The sequence below is a fragment of the Apis florea genome, unplaced genomic scaffold (assembly GCF_048593485.1).
Source record: "Apis florea isolate Af1SG1 unplaced genomic scaffold, ASM4859348v1 contig_3756_pilon, whole genome shotgun sequence".
Lineage (NCBI taxonomy): Eukaryota > Metazoa > Arthropoda > Insecta > Hymenoptera > Apidae > Apis > Apis florea.
In genome coordinates, this window is record NW_028256838.1 from 184191 (window position 1) to 202454 (window position 18264).

At 31.4% G+C, this 18264-nt stretch overlaps 1 protein-coding gene across 3 annotated transcripts in view; it reads right to left on the reverse strand.

Moving 5' to 3' along the window:
* Window positions 1-5724: 5724 nt before the first annotated feature.
* The window catches only part of LOC100863353 (protein RUFY3), a 29625-nt gene continuing 17085 nt past the window's right edge, over window positions 5725-18264 (reverse strand). For all 3 annotated transcript variants that reach the window (XM_012492099.3, XM_012492098.3, XM_012492097.3), the window contains exon 12: window positions 5725-6485. In XM_012492099.3, the coding sequence (XP_012347553.1) occupies window positions 6345-6485 (141 nt within the window). In that variant the 3' untranslated portion in view covers window positions 5725-6344. The remainder of the gene's footprint in view (window positions 6486-18264) is intronic.

Genomic DNA, 18264 nt, shown 5'->3' on the forward strand with positions numbered 1-18264 from the left:
GTCATTCCGGACACGGATGGATCGTAAAATCGCGAACCGTTCCCCCTTCCATTGATTTGCGAGCAACATTCATCGAATACCGTTGCACGGGAAAAATGAAAATATTTCGTAGTCACGGTATTCTAGCCTTTAATTCGCTTACAGAGAACTCGTGGTGCGAGAAATTTGTGCTCGTGACGCGTATTGGCATTCTTCCGGCAAAAAATGATATAACATATTCCCGAAATGCTTTAAATTTTATATATATATATAAAGAATTTATTGATATATTTATTTTATTAAAAATAAACGCGTATTTTTTGTTAACTGCTTAAGTTTCATCTTATCGAATAACAATACAAAATTCTCTCTCTGTCAAGAAATAAAGAGACTCGATTCAACTTGAAAGCTCTTCTTTACAAAGATTAAAGAATTCGTTCCCTATATGTAAAAACAACAACACCTCTTCCCTTTCTCGTGCCATTCTCCCATATATATATATACACCAAGACTCGAATATTTCAAACAAACTCGAGGATCGTTCGAAATTAGGATCGTCGAGGAAAAAGCGTCGGTCCTTAAACTTGGTTAGTCGAACTTGGAGTCGATTCGAGCGGAAATCTTGGAGCAAACCTAACCCTAATCCCAGCTCCCGAAAACAACGAGTTTAACAGGATTGTGTCGCGTGCACATTGGTGCAAGGCACGTGGCGCGGTACGAACGTGTGCCGCCGCGGATCCTCGAGACGTGGGCGAGGTGATCGACGCCAAAAGCTGCCGAGGATCGATTTCAATTTAGCGGCCGTTTAAGCGTGCACGCTCGTGGCTAACGAGCTTTCGAAAGTCGTAGATAGCCGACAAGTTGGCCTACACGGAATCACCGCCGCCTAGGAACTTGCCGCGGCAAGCACACGTGTAACAAGACACCGATAACTCCTCCTCCTCCTCTTCCCCCTCCCTCCCCCCCCCACGTATCTGTGTAGATACGTGGATCGGTATACAGGGTGTTCAATTGTGGAAAGGATCGGGAATGATATTAAGGAGATTTTGTGTGTGGAAATTTTTGTTATTGAAAAGTTATGTAATCTTTTTTCTTTCTTGTATTTTAAGGTATCTTGTGAGTAACATTTAGAGAATTCTGTGTGCACGTTTTAGAGTTCTTTTGTTTATGTAAAACTGTGAAGAAAATTTCATTTTATGTGTTTTGACATCAAGTATATCTTGATTTGAATATTTTTTTTTTTTTTTTTTTGTCCGACAGATTGCTCGATATCTCGATATATTTTATGGTTGTATATTATAAAAGAGAAGAAATATTACTTACCTTATATCTTGTATTATTTGTCGGACTAATGATCGAGATATACTACTTGCTTCTTTATTCCTGTAATTAACCTATATGTATAATCACACTCATACTTATCTCAATCAAACGAGCGTTAAATTAATCCGACAGAAATTTAGCTAAATGCATAAAAGGAAATTTTGCAAGAATTTTGCGTTATCTTAAATCCAACAAACGCTACAAATTTTTCTCCTTAAAAAAAAAAAAAAAAAAAAATAATACAGAATCAATGCTCAAACCGAGAACTATTTCACGATCCTCAAATTGGAAACTCGACTTCGAACAAACTTTACTTCCCAAAATATTGCTAAACAATGAGACGAAATAAAATACGAAGACGAAACACCCTTTGTACACGTATAAAGATACGTCGTCGCAATAGATACGTCTCATGTACGCTGTTAGAAAGTGGTGGAAAGGATAAGAGCATAAGGTGGAAGGTGGCCAGGTTCTCGTAGGGGCGAGTCGATTGTGTGGCGTGCAGTACACCCTCGCGAAGATTAGAGAGAAGCGTTATGCGGCTGAGGAACAGATTTACGTTCGGCGGGTAGATTGCACATTACGGTCGACATTTTCTACGGGCACGGTTCCCTCATCCTCTCCCTTTTTCCACGGACACTCCTCTCGAACGAACGCGATTTCTTCTTTAATATCGTTGAATGAGATATCACTGCGATTGCAGTGCACTCTTTTAAATTTTCCCGCATTTCTATTCCATCCGCTTCTTGAACGATAGTCCCAGCTTTGTATATATCGTCGTTGTGCACAAGATTCGTGGATTCTTCGGATTGAGATTGCGAAATTTGGAATTTTTGATGATTTCTTGAGATTCGAAAATTCTAATCTCATAAAAAATTTTCCAGAGTCAGATTATACAACGAATTTAAATAGATAAAAATCTGAGCAATTTTGATTAAAAAATTTTTCATGTTCCTTTAAAAAGTAATTTTTTCAATTTTCTATTCTTATTCACAAAATAACGATGCAATGATAGAAAAAGAATGATAATAATCGATACGGAACTACTTACTTATATCATCGTGAATAAAATCGAATGGGATATAATTGTGGAGTAAAGTCCATAAATAATTCTAAATCGGGAAAGAAAGGAGGGAAAAGTTTCTAATATACCTGGCATCCGGCTCGACCTATTCTTTTCACACTGTTGCAACGTGCCTTTCGTTCCGGGCAAACGTTCAATCATAGGAATCGTGCCATATACCATTGTCTTCGCTTCAAAAAGCTCGTTGCGATACCTGGAGAACAATGATTCTTGGCCAGCTTTCACGCAATAGCCTGACGCATGATGAAACGACGCACAAAGGGAACTGTGTGTTGACCGGGGAAGAATCGATTATATCGAGCAAATTTACTATCTACTCGTTGCTAAAGTATCTCACATTTATCAAATTAGTTTGACGTAGTTTGATTGTTAAAGGAGATACTTGGTAGTTACTAGTGGATATTATACGTGCAAAATGTGAAATTATTTTATATATAACGTTCTTTTTTATTCCATTTTGAAAAATTGAAAAATTCTTCTTTTCAACTAAGAAATGTTTAATGTTTAAGTGTTTGTGATCTGTGTTTTCAAAGATTTGAATTTGAAAAGATTCAGAGTTAAATGGTAATTCTTAACACTTGATTAGAAAAATATGGTGAGTGTGATATGTTAATAAATATTAGTTATATAATTCGTTCTTAATCCAAAGATTTGACGTTTTGAGATTCGAATTATCCAAAATAAATATAATGTAAAGTATTAAAAATGTTGAAATAGTTTTCTTGCATTTAAAAAATATTTTAATAAAATCATTAGTTTGATTATATTTTTTCAAAAATGATTAAATATAAAATGAGAAAATATATTTTGTAAACAAGAATAGATAAGATGCGTATCTTAATTCAAAAATTTCAAGATCGAGGTAAGATTAAATAACAGAAAATTAAATTAAAAGATCAACTATTGTTTAATTTTATACGATTTTAATTATTAATCTAATATAATTGTTACAGCAACTTGTGAATTAATTAAAAAATAAAATTCTATAAGAAAAATCTATAATGCTATTAATACTATTAACTTTTATTAATAACAATTTTATTAAAAAAATACACATAATTCAAAGCTCGTGGTCACGTATTACGGAACGTATTTCATTAACACGTTTTTCTAATTTAAACACAAATTCTCTTTCACGATTTCTTTTTGAGCCTCTCTGAGCTATCATTGATCTGCACTACTGACTGAAGAATCGCACATGAATAGACAGGGAAGTAAATGACAAGATGGAAAATATAAAACCAGCCTTTTATTCGCATAAAATATTTCCACGACGCTACAGAACATTTGAAAAATATCATTGTACAGGCACACGTTTCGAAATTCTTTCACAACTCCAATCCAAGGGCGGATACTCGTATAATAATCTGAATATAAAATATTCGTTATATTAACATTTGTCAAAGCGTCTCTCGATAACAGTTCTCCACCGCGAAAAAGGAACTAACGAACATCTAAAATTCGAGAAACGGAAAAACGTATATAGCAACGTATATATTACATTATTTGTATATTGCTTACATACGATTAACAGCGAAAATTCGATGATTGAAAATTTTTTCTCGCTCAGAACGAAAGGAATGAAGATTACTTTCAGTGGAGCGGATGTGAAAAGTATTTGCACTTTTATTTATTCATTGATAAAACATTTCCTTCTTGGAATTCGTAATCACAATCGAATTTGTTGTCCCAGAATTAATTAAATTTCTAATAATAAAAATTTATTTTATTATTCCTTGAATAGTCAATATGGACAAGGAAATATCGTAAACGGTCCAATTTTTTGATAAAATTTTCTAGACTTGAAGAACAAGCAAAAATTGTATGAAATTGTATCAAGGGATGAAAAAAATTCTTTTAACGAAAATTGTATAATAATATATGATTTTAAAAAATTTTTTCACTTAGAAATTTGAAAGATTTCAATTACTGCAGTTCAAAGAAACTCGTACTTAGATATTTTTAAATATTTTTCAAATTTACAAAATTTTATCCAAATTTAAGTTGAACTGAATCATTGACATAACTTTTCATTGTAGGTAATTTAAAAATGAATAATTTTTTAGTTAATTCGTGCTTTTTAATTTTTTTTTTCCTTATAAATATTTCTTTTATTCCTCTTCTTTATAAATATTTTGCTATAATATAAGTTTTGTTAACAATTTATTTAATGATATAATAAAATACAATTTTATTGAGAGAAATGATTAGATAATCAAAAAATTTCTGTTGTTTCTTTATGATAGAAAGTAAATATAGTAAGATATAAAAAAAAAAAATATTTTATTAATCACAACAACAATATACACACGAAATTCTCAATGGTCAAGTCACTATTTTTGAAAGATGAAATAAAATTTCCAATATTTTATAACTTTACTCGTTTCTAAAATATTAATAATGTATAATAAATTGTCTATTTATTATTTTCCAATATTTTTTATTTACTTTTATATTACTTTAATATCCTATTAATTAATACAAAAGAAAACAATTTTATTTTATCTTCAATTATTCATCAGAATATTTTTCTATCATAAAAGAATCACAGATAAAACTTTTTTCAATTAGCTAATTCTGAACTCCACAAAATAAGACACTTAAGATTGAAATTTGAAAATCTTCTTGATTGTATTGAAAAATGATTCGGACAAGAGTTAAATTTTTACAAATGAATATTTGGATAGAAGACATTTCAAAGTCAAATTTTTTTTCTAAATAAAATTATACATTTTTCAATACATGAATCAATTCATTATTCTTTATAAAATAAAATACTAAATTTAATTTGCATCGAAAAACTATTGGTTTAAAAGATATTTCAACTCTCGAATTCGATAATTGGACGAAAAGGATTCAAAGTTATCTAATTTTCGTTATCGATCATCAAATCGTCTGGATCAAAAATAATCCAACCATTGTAATTGTTAATTAAAATATTGAAAGATATATGATTCACGTAACTATTTAAACATACATATTTTCCTTATCTTGAATTACACGTTATTTCTCTGCAGAATAATAAAGGCAAAACGATAATAAAAAAAACTATTATTTGACGTTTCTCTCGATATCCTAGCATAGAGAGCAGAACATCCATCATGTTGATACCACATATCCATACATACTGTATTTAATACTTCTTTCATAATAAATCTGATAACATTTTTGTCAAGTATTTTTTTGGCTTTTAACATTCCATCTATAAAATATAATCCATTTTCCATTCACGAATAACGAAAATTAATTCATCCATTAAAAAATATATCTATAATTAAAATAACACATATATAATATTTATAACAATACGATAAAAGTGAATGTTATAATTCTACTTCTTTTTTTTTTTAAAAAAAACAATCACGACCTTCAAATGTCCCCTACTTACAAAAATTCTAATCTTAACATAATAATAGTAATAATAATTCATTTTCTCAACCAATTCTCAATACTTTCGTCTCGACCACATTCTCTCCTTTACGTCAAGATGCACGCGGTGGTCACGCGAACAACCCAACAACCCGTCCAAGAGAGTCGATCAAATACCCCAAAATACCCCCAAAAATTACCTCGTCAAAATATAAAATGCAAACACTTTTTCCATCTCGACGAAAGCCTTTCCCCCAAAATGGCGGCGGGTGGCATCGAATTTTTTTTCCAAATCTTTTACAAAACGTCGCACGATGATATTGCGATGAAAGGAATTGGACTCGAGGCGATGCAGCCTCGCCAACAGCTCGACAACAGCTTTTCGAACAACAACCGCGTGCGCCGAATTGAAAATGAACGGCGTCGAAGAAGAAGGAAGCGGTCTTCGAGGACATCAGAAACGTCTTACGTGTGTATGTGAGAGAAAGAGTATATGTGCGGGATAGATCCTTTCTTCCGTTGTTTGCCCGTCGTTCTCCCGGGTGAATCGGCCACAGCCGATGGACAACCGGTCGTGGAAGCGTTAGTGCTAGCGTGCACACGTGTAACGACCGACCAGGAACACGTAACACTCGTCGCACACGCGTACTGGTTTCGATGAATTTGGCAGGGACGTGGTGTTGTCGCTGCAAGCGTTGCAGAAGATCTTGCCGCAGTTTCTACAATGGTGCTGGAACAGAAGTGGTTAATAGTTAATTAATTAATTAAAAAATGTTGTTGGATGTGAGTCTTGGGAAATGAGAAGGAAGGATAGGTGATTATTGAATATTGTATGTATTTTTCTTTATTTGAGAGTTTTTTTTTTTCTTCATTGTTAAAAATTGAAATTGAATAACATTTTGATTTAATGATTATTATTTATTGTGTTGGAAAAGATATGTTCTTTTTTTTTTGTTGGATTTTAAGTCAAAGTTATCATTTTGTAAGAAGTAGATACAAATTTTGTAGCTATTTTGTTAGTTATTTTATTAAGGGGAAATTCATTTGTACTAACATTTTGCCTCTCTTTTGGATTCTTGGATTTTTAAAAATTAATCGATTTAGAGAATAACAGTGTATAAGGTAATTGAAAATAATTGGAAATAAAAAAATTCAAAATAAGGTAGTAAAAACGAGCAATTTGAAGTAATTTAAATTGTAAATTTAAAATATTAATTGCAAAAAATGTTCAGTATAAAAATCACTTAAAATTAAATACTTATTAATATTAAAAATTTTCATTTCATTTTTCCATCCGAGGGTTTAAATTTGAAAATTAATCTCGTAAAAGTATTAATTAATTAAAAGGTATCGTAAGGTGAATACAAATATTCCGTCGAACAGTATATTTAGATTGTGCAGTAAAGATAAAAGTAAAAGAAAATCCAGGAAATTTCTGCAATCGATACCGATCCTCCAATTGTGCATAATTATTAAAGTAAAGAAGGAAGAGAAAAAGAACATGCAAAAGTAAGTAATTGAAAATCAGATTCATGCGTTAATTGTTTAATACGAAACAGACAATAATATTTCAAATTACGTATAATTTGTTTGTTCCAATTAATGCACGGTATGTACCACTGCTTCGAGTTTACCGTCGAATTTCTCATTAAGATAAATTCGTTAATTCGTTTGCTAAGAAATAAAACAAAAATCTCGAGCAACAGTTCTTCCAAAACACTGCTCTGATAAATCATATTATTTCTTTTAACAATCGATATGTTTTATTAGGAATTAATTTCTCTTGCAAAACTAAGATATTGCCTTCGTTTCATTATAAGTTTTGTTTTAAAATGATTATTAGAATTAAAAAGTAATTTCTTTCATTTTATATCCTTGGTAAATACCAAAAATATGGAAAAATATAATTTGAAATCAAAAAACAAAGATTACTTCAAAATGAAAATATTTAAATGAAAATAAAAATAAAGAATCAAACGAATCATGTATTGTTACATAAAATCATATTAGGCAATCATCCATCATTTATCATTATTCATCATCGAGAATTTCATGTCTTGTAATTTGATTGTTAGTTATTAAGTAGTTAAAAAATAAATAAAATGTTTTCTCCAGTGAAACTTCTTCAATGAAATTTGCAGATTTCAAATTTTTAATACGTTATCATTTTCTTTACAAAAATATTTCATTAAAATAATTAATAAAAAAAATTGTTTTACCTTTAAAAAGTTTCTTTTGAAAAAATTGAAATAAGTAAAAAATTATAATTGAAAAATGAATAACGATAACATTCCTTTTTTTTTTCTAACAGAAGAAAAAAATATTCTAGTAATCTTCAATTTTTATTAAATAGATTTACATTTTTCTATAACAAAATATATTGTAGATAAAATCATAAAGTACATCTCATAGTTGATAACAATTGCTGATTTCCTTTGTTAAACGAACCCTTCATTTTTGTTTTATTCACTAAATTCATACATATAAGAAAAAAACAAAGATAATAAAGAATAAAAGTATCAAAAAACCACATAATAATTAAAATCCATTAATTTTCGTTTAATAAATTTCTTTTGATAAAAAAAATATATATATATTTATATTAAAAAGAAAAAAAAAAGATAGAAACAAATCGATTTTAATTCCATCACTCGAGCCTATGTATAACAACACGTCCATTGCTTTCGTAAAGCGATAATCAGAGTTAATGGCAACGTCACAAGAACTCGTGTGTTCAAATCGAAAATGTCGAAATACACCGTGGAAATAAAATTACACGATTTAATCACATTCTTGCCGCTCATTGCGTCCCTACGATCAAATACATTTTCGTAAATATATTAACCGAATGAAATGTCATTGTGCGCCTAATGGACGCGTATGATAATCCAAATCGAACTCCATCAAATCAGAATGGCTTTAATCGTGTTCCCAAATGTTCCAATATTCCTTCAAAAATGGCGAATGATAAAACAAATCATTTCTCGTTAATCTTGTTAACGTATTCGAAGAAATTTCAAACCAATCAAAAATTTCAAAATCAATATTCAAAAAATAATAATAATAATAATAATAATAACGGTAATAAAAGAAGAAGAAAAGAGTAGAAAAATTCTCAGCTTCGTTCAAGATCTCGATTAAAGGAACGTATCCACGATTCTCCGCGTAGTTGTTTGGATCGGCGACAAAGTGCACGGGTTCGAAGAAATTTTTTAACGCGTCGAGGCAAAAGTGGCGTGGCGGTACGGCTCGTGATTGAGGATTACGTTCGCAAAAGTCGAAAAAAGTTCACGGGCTCGCACACCTGAAGCTGGCACACGGACAACAGAGCTTTTTTCGCCTGGCGACTCCATTGTCCCTCCGTCAATTTCAGGGAGGAGAACGTTTAATCTTGTAAAATATCCCTTTCTTCTCTCTGTTACATTGTGTTGGAAAGTGTTGGAAAACGTTAAGGACAGGTAAGAAAATTGTAGAAAATCTTATTTTGTTATTCATTCAGCGTTTTTTCATTATTATTATTATTATTATTATATGAGAATTATGGAAAATGGTATTTTTAAAATTGAGAAATGTTGGAATAAAGTAAATAACGAGAGGAGAGTATTCTACTTATCTTTTTCTCGTGCCGATATAAATGTACAAGTTAATGTTATTGTAATTATGCTATTTTGGACAGAATAGAAAAAATTGGTTGCAATTAATTGTTATTTAATTATTCAAGTGAAATTTTAAATTTTAAATTTTTCATCTATTGCATTATTTTATTTTTAATAATGTTATTTGAGTAGCAATGTATTGAAAGATTTTTTGTTTCTGATGCATTTTTCCATAATAATAAATAGAAATATACGTGTGTTTATTTTTAATACATTTTATTAATCATTATTATATTAATATAATTGCAAAGTTTTTTATGTAATATCGAACAATCTGAAAGCTAAAATTTCAAATTCATTTCTTTCATCCTCTCTCTTTCTCTCATGGCAAGTGATTACCATATAATAATGACAATTATTAATATCACCAAGGATATTATATTAATTATGTTCAATTTTGTATTATTTAATAATCATTATTATTGAAATTATTATCGTTTATATTCGCACATTTCTGAGAATAATTAATTACATTTCTATATTTTGACTCCTGATTGTAACTTTGTTAAAAAATAACAAATTGGAAGTTTTAAATGGAAAACAATATTTAAAATATTGTTTAGGAAATATAGGAAAAATATACGTGAGATATAAATTATTCATTAAACATAGATATTAGAAAAAAAAGAAAAAAAAGAAAGAAAGAAAACCAAAATTTGTTTCAAAAATTAAATTAAAATAAAGTAATAAAATATACGATGTCGAAGCGATATCGAATTTAACATCGAATATTTTTCTTCATTTAAAATAGATTAAGTGATATGCAAAATATTTTTAAAACATTTTCAAACATTGCAATATTCATATAAAAGATATATAAAAAAAAATACTTTCTTAATTTATAGTATATCGCACGTTAATTTTTCTTTTCAATTATTTTTTACAGAAACTTCTTATCACGGATGATTTCAAAGTTATGCATCTATCAAAAGCAAACATTTTTCACATAAAAATAAAATTAAAAATGACAAATTTATTTAAAAACGAATGAACGAATAAAAATAAAAATTTCCTTTAACTGTGAGAATCAATCAAACATCCGATCTTAAAAAATCCGATGACAATAATTCCATAAATAATCCTTACGTTCCGTGTCATCCATCCGTCTCATAAAATGTATCGGAAACGGTAATAACCCGAATAGGCCAAGAATATAATAAACGTCACTTCGTCAATTTCATTTCCAACCGAGAGAACGAACATTCAAGTTATAACCACGCTCATCGTGAGAATAAGAAACACACGAGGATTTAAGGAGGGTCGACGGGGAGGGAAGTTTATGGCTCGTATATACGTATCCTCGATCCAAAAGGTGCGCCACTCCTTCCACTATCCGGTTTCTCCATTACCCCTTGGCTCTTTATTTTCGAGCCATTACCAACGGTCTATTATAATAATGCGGAATTCGTCGGTCGAAGGGAGGGGTGGCGCGACCACCACTCTAAATTTTACATCTAAATTGAATCCGGCCGGTGAGGTGAAATGGCGGCACGGCTCGTTCGTTCGAGCATTGGTATTATCGAGGCGAGAGGTCGAATAATATCATCTCGATAACCGATTTCCACGCCGGGTTAATTATTGAACCGTCCGTATCAACTCGTGACTTGCCAGGGAGGGGGGAACGTTTAGCTTGGACCACGAATCATCTGATTCGAGTCTTGATAGATGATACACTTATATAGGGACGCTTTTAAACAGGAATAAATCAGTTCGCAGATAGAATCGTGGAAGATTTATTGATGACGATCGATAAATGCGTGATATTTAACGTTGGTTTCAAGGTGTAATGAAAGTTGTTGATGAAAGTCTTATATATAGAGGATTTATCAACGTGGAAATTACTAGATAGTCGGGCAGAGCTATAGGATATTAACATTTTAGGTAAATTTTGCAATTCGTATAACATTGGCGGAAGAGATTCGAATAATATTTTACTTCTTTTCCATTGTAAATGAGTACTTGAGTACGCGTATGGATATTCATTATTTCGTTGTTTGAAAGGAAGAAAATTCATTAAGCAAATAGTGTTGAATTAATAATCGAGCGAACTTATATCGATATTGGTATAGTTAACCTGAAAGATTTACTTTTAAATTTTATTTAACAATCTGTATTTATCCTTTCATTATTTTTCGACCGCGATTATCGTTAATAACAGTCATTTATAACTATTGAGTTAAAATGTGAGAACAAGGAACAGGATTAAATGGCTTGAAATTAAATGTCCTAACCTATTCTCAACGCTACGTTCCAACCAGTTGAACGTTGATATTAACATGTAACGACCTGATGATATTTCGAGATTAGTAACCCCATAGCTCAATTTAAAACTTGTTATACAAGATATAAATAAAAGTCGTAAGATTCGATCTAGAAATAATTAGTTGTTAAACCTGCTACTTAAATGTTAAAGTCCAAAAAAAAAAAAAAATAGATAAGTAGATATGTACATTATAAGAAGAAAATATTTTAAAATATTCGCTTAAAAATTATAAATTGAAAAGAAGATGATATTTCAGTCCATTTTAAAACGCATGCACAATGATTAAATGTAACGTGCAAGAGAACTCTGAAAAACTTTTCCTCTTTTTCAGCCGCTTAAATACATTTACAAATTACTGAAAAGAATTTTCCCTCCCCGATTTTCAAAGAAAAAAATAGGTAAGGAAGAAAATAAGAAGATGTATCTCTTTAATAAAATGCACGAGTAGAAATTTCTCTCTCTCTCTCTCTCCTTTTTTTCTTAGTCGCTTGAATAAATACGAATTGTGCGAATAAACGATTTTATAAAGAGAGAAGAAATATGTAGTAACAGTTACAGTCTGGCGTGCCTCGAACACGAGAAGGTCAAGTCAGAGATAATGTTTGCGCGAACGAAATGATTAGGCGAGGACTCGTGAGAATACTATGCTGGTATTCGAGTCCCAGTAGTAGCAGCAAGTGTAGAGGGATCACCGCAATTCCAACAGCGAGACGCCCCGGCTGATTATGAGCACTGTGAGTATTTGCTTCCAATATTTAGAACATACGTGGTTACTGCACACAGTGATAATGCAATTCTGCAATCGATAACGATAAATTTCACTGCCCTAGAGATACAACTTGAACGCTAACTCCTAATTGATGAAACGGCAGATTTTTAAGATTTCGGATTATAGATCGTTTTTACAATAGAATAGAAGGGTTGGTGGGTAGCTTGTAGCTTCAGATCGATGTGATATGAAATTTGTTAATTATATTATTAATTGTTCTCGATTAAATTAAAAAAGAAGAAATAATTCGCGTTTGGAATTTATTACATACAGCGATAAAGAGATAATTGATTAATAATTTATTGAATGTATAAAAACAAAAGTATAGAATATCGTTGAAGACTGATTATGTTTCTATACATTTTTCAAAATATCTCAAATTTCACATCGACGGATGGATATTCCTGAATGAACGAATTATTCTTTTTTTACATCGAATAGAACAGAAAGATTTTCGAGTTTAATTTTTGATTTATTTAACCCGACGTGGATTAAATCAATATTCGTGCCATTATAAATTGAATCGACATAAAGTGTCGCTTTATGATATTAAAACGGAGAAACAAGATGAATCGAGTGCAACACGAAATGGTAAATGGTGAAAACAATCCTACCCAACCCCCCTCAACTTGTTTCAACTTCCCACCGCGAGAGCTATTCCGCCCATTTTCCGCGCGATCGCGTGAACCAGCGAAACGATTTTTTTCACATGGGGGATCGTTAACCTAATTGAAGGTATCTTATTGCTTGCAGCCATTTCCCGGCTCGAAACAGATGGAATATTCGTGCATCGAGAAACAGGGGAAACGAGCATTCGTTACGAAGTTTATGGTAAATCTTAATAATCATCGTGGCGCCGGTGTAGTTCCTTGGTGTGTATTTTATCCCAGATTCGAGAAACAGAAGTTTATTTCGTGTTATTGTCCGTGTAATTATCCACACCAGTGTTTTCCGTGTTTCTTAGATTAGCAACAATTCGAAACTGTTGGAAAAGAAGAAACGAAAAATATGGAAAGTTTAAGGATTAATTTCACCCTCTCACATCGTTGTTTTTTAAGAAAAGAAATTTGTATAATTTATCGCGCAATTAAGAGAAAATTAGATTAAGAAAATCGTATCGTACTCGTGTTTTCCAATTTTTCCAATTTTCTTTGATCATATTTTTAAAGCTGTATTTACAGGATGAAGAGCATTGAATCTTTTCGGAGTTCGTTTCGTTCTTTTCACTACGATACCGCAGTGAAATTTGCACGATTTATTGCATCTATATAGGTAGAAACTGGATTAAGAAAATCGTGCAATATCCATTCGTGTTAGAAAAAAAAAAGAAAAGAAAGGAAGGAAGAGATATCGTTATCATTTTGTTACGATACATAAGACGTTCAATGTGTTTCACTTATTAACATCTGTGTACGGATCGATATCGCCGATGATGCAACGTTATGACGCCATTTTGGTATCGAAACGATGCTGGCTTCTTATTCCAATTTACAATTTATGCGTTATAACATTTCGTTGCTGCAACATATGCATGCATCGACTATGGTTATTTCCCAATCGATTATTAGTCTGGATTATACTGGATGAAATTTTCTCTATAAAGATCGGATGGAAAAGTTAAAATTATTCGAGGAGTTAAAACTTTGCGAAACGTTTAAAAAAGATTAATAACAAATTTCTAATCACGAAAGTTTTTTTTTATAAGAAAAAGAATGTTTCATTTCTTGAAATTAATATTTGGTGAAAATGATGATTGAAAATAATTAAACATTTTTATTTGAGATTTTTTAATAATATACCACAGAATATTTATATTTTGGCATTATATAAATTAAGGGGATATAAATGAAAATGTTATTGAAATAAAATATTTAAAAATTTAGAGAGAGATTAAATTTAACAGAATTATTTTGGAAAATTAAATTCAACTTTTCGATTAATTGAGTAATGATAAATTGATAATGCACGTGCCTTTTTTAAATTAAGTAATATTAATTAATCGATAAAGACCAAAAATATAAATGTATAAACCTAAAAAAAAAAATCTTTTCTTTCATTCTTTTTAAATGAAAGAACATACTAATTTTTTTCTTTGTGAAAATCCTCGATTCAATATATTCATTATTAAAATATTTTCTATTCAACGAGTTTTAGCTAAGAATATTCTGAATAAAAATATACCAAGAAAAGAATTCACGTCACAGAAAATACGTGACACAAATTCTTTCCTTTTTTCGTCCTCTTAATGTACAACATTCTTCGTTATAATTAATCTACGGATTTTTATACGTTATCAAAACGTTATAAAACATATATTATCAATATATTATTATTATTATCCATATTCGTATCCAGTCACGTGAATGAAACTATTGTTGATGTTTCGCATAAAAAAGCTTGAGGAAAATTTAAAAATTTTGTTATCAAAATACGCTCGGGAAATAGAGAAAACCATGCCATTGAAATCCCTTTTTGTTTTATCCCGATATCTCAATCGATTGCCGAGATATAACGATTCAAAGTATTCGTAGCGTTTAAGATAGCGCGCGATTAATGAATGGATCCGCGACCCAGTGACATACATATTTTTCCTGGGAATGCGTACTACGTTTTTCTAGGAATCGCGTCTGTCGCTTGTCTGCAGTTTGGGATAGGTCAGCGAGACGAGGCGCGAGCGAGAGGTCCGAATAACCGAAAAGGACGAAGATAGTAAACGATTAAAAATTACCTTTCTCTTTGCACGACGATATCTCGGGAACCGGAACTCGTATCAAGATAATTGAAAAAGCGTTTTAAAGGGCAAGGTTCTGCGTTTCTGGCGAGCTTTCATTCGTTGACCGGAGGTTATTATTTTCCGAGTTATAACAATTCAAAGTTTTCCTAATTTTAATACGATTTAAACGGGTTTAAGATAAACGAGATTAAAAATTACCTTTCTCTTTACACGATGATATCTCGGAAACCGGAAATCGTATCGGGATAAACGAAGAGGCATTTTAAAAGGAAAGGTTTTTTGAGTTTCTAATGATCTTTCACTCATTGATTACGGAGCATTATCTTTGGAGTTATACCGGTTCAAAGTTTTGATAAATTTTAATCGAGTTTTAAGGTAATCTACGTTAAATATATTTAATTCGATCAAAATATTCCTTACTTATGATATATTGAAACTCTAAATTGATTAAAAGAGTTTTTTAAAGTTTTTTATCTAATCGACTGATATGTCGATTATAAATATAAAAGTAACAAAATATATATATATACATAATAATTTCTTTAAACTTCATCCATCCTCGTTACAACTCTAAAAATTCCTCAAGATTCATATAATTCAATATTAATACATTCAATTTCAAATGCCTAAATTACAAGTTTTCAACAGCCTCGAACAACTTAACCGGTTTAAGTATAACAATAGAATTAGGGCCGAGCAACAATACTCTGCCATCTTAACGACGACGAGGGCGAATCTGCGGTTATTGTTTTGCAGGGGTTTGCATGTGCCAAGCCGCTTGCTTGCGCTCACTTCGGGTTTTTCCAGCAAAACCCTCTTCTGAACGAGCCACCAGCGAAATACATCGGCGGCCAACCGACACCTCTTATCCACCAACACGCTCGGCTATTCTATTCTATATTAAACAGTATGGTAACAATATGGTAATATCTAGTGACGGGACTAAATACATCGCGAGTAGGTTCATTAGACATTTACAATCGAAATTTGCAATAAGTAAAACCGAACTTTGCGTAAAACTTTATTAATTGAAACTTTCGAAACTTTCATCGATATCCGTCTAAGTGAACTCTACGTAAACTCTTGTTATCTAAACTAAATGGTGAAAATAAGCTTCTCGGTGAATTGTGCTCTGAAGAATTGTTGATGGATTTTTTTCTCTCTCTCTCTCTCATCACGAACGGAACAAGAGAGAAAGATATAAATTCGTTTCACTTTGAATTTCATTCTGTAATTCTGAAGTCTATGAGAATCAAATAAAGGATCGTTCGGTTTGATTTACGAAAGTACACTTGATCCCATCGCTATTTCGTGCGCCGTGAAAAATGAGTAACGAGGATGATATCTCTGGTCTGGCTTGTTATTATGCAATAACTTGCGAGCCATCGAATGCAAGGGGATGGAAAAGAAGAAAAAGAGGGCGAAAGAAAGCGAGGTCTAAATGGTGCCAAGCGAACGTCTCTATCGAGACGCGACTATCTGAATATGCATGTATTCGTGCGTGCGTGCATCGAACGAGGCGGTTGCGTGGGTATGATTGCGTATGAAGGCAAAAATGATGATGCAGTAAAGTGATTGCACCGTAAGCAAGTGTTTTCGGCTGGGTTTATGATTATCTGGTGGAATGGAAAGTTTTGATTTCGGTGAGAACTTGTAGAACTCTCTCGGTTGGATTGCTTGGTTTAATAATTCTCACTGTTTTGGATTCGTGCGTTTGTTGTTAAAAATTTTTTATTATCATTTTTATTATTGGTACAGTGAAAAGTATATGTTTTCTATTTGGATTTTCTTCTTCAATTTGCTCGTTAAGGTGTTTCACAATTATTTTTCAAATTTAATGAAATTTAATATTTACGTTGATAGGAATAAAAATTAAATATTGAATATATTTATTCATTTCAATGTACAGTTGCAAACGATTATGTTGCTACCAGTGTGCAACAATTAGTACCTCTCTACGTGTGCAAACAACGGAATTACATAGTTAAATTATTTTACACGAACAAACTTATTTTGCACAAATAAATAGATTCGAATGGTGCAGATAAATTAACAAGGAACGAAACAGCAAGATAAACCTGGTGAATGACAACACGCTTTGAAACTAATTTCATTTGTTACTTCAAAATTCTACTTCTGAAACTATTTAACTATTTAATGATTTTATGTATAGAAAATTTGAATATAGGAAAATGATACGAGATGCGCACGACATTCTTTCCTTGTTTCCTTTTCCTTAATCACATTGATTTGATCTTTTATAAAAATCCGCACTTGGTTAAAAATTATGCTCCAAACCTTGTTATTATTACAATTTCTCGTAAATTTTCAACTCATAAAAAAAAAAAGGAAAGACAAAACAACTCCCTAATCAATTCCAAAACGTCTCTCGTCTTCTCCAATTCTTTTTAAAAGGAAATCGATCGAACGAAATGATTATCAAAGCGTTTTCTTTATTTATTTATTTTTTTTTCCCCCAAATAAAAATCGAATCTCCGAGATTGGACAAGGAAATCTCGCGCGTTTAACGATCCCAACTCTTTCCCCTTCGAAGGGGATTGCCCCCATTAGCGCCGAGAAATCCTTGGAGAAGCTCTTGGCAAATCTCTATCGCGCCCGTCCACGAAATTTCGATCGAGGGCCGGCCGTGCATAAATTCCAGGGGATATTATATTATCGTATGACGAACGCACGAACACCATCTCCCCTGCATTCCTTATCAACTGCACGCAACGATTTGATCGTTGCGGAATACTTTAAATGCATTGTGTCGTGCGTGAGAAAGTGGAGGGAGAAGCCGTTACTTTTATTCGCGCCATTATTGATCGATGGCTGTTTTGGATAAGATTTTATTATTGAATTCGCGTGGGATATTTTCTGTGCGAGTTAAAAAAATTATATTCGTGGAAGGGTTTTTTTTTTATTTTCAAGATAATTGGTTTTTATTTAGTGCATCAATTTGTATAGATATTTTTTATTAAAGAAGTAGTCGATACCGAATTTTATTTATTGAAAGAAAAAAACCATATTGCAAGTTAGAATATCTTTTTGAATGGAAAATTAATTCGACTTTTGTTTTTGCTGCAA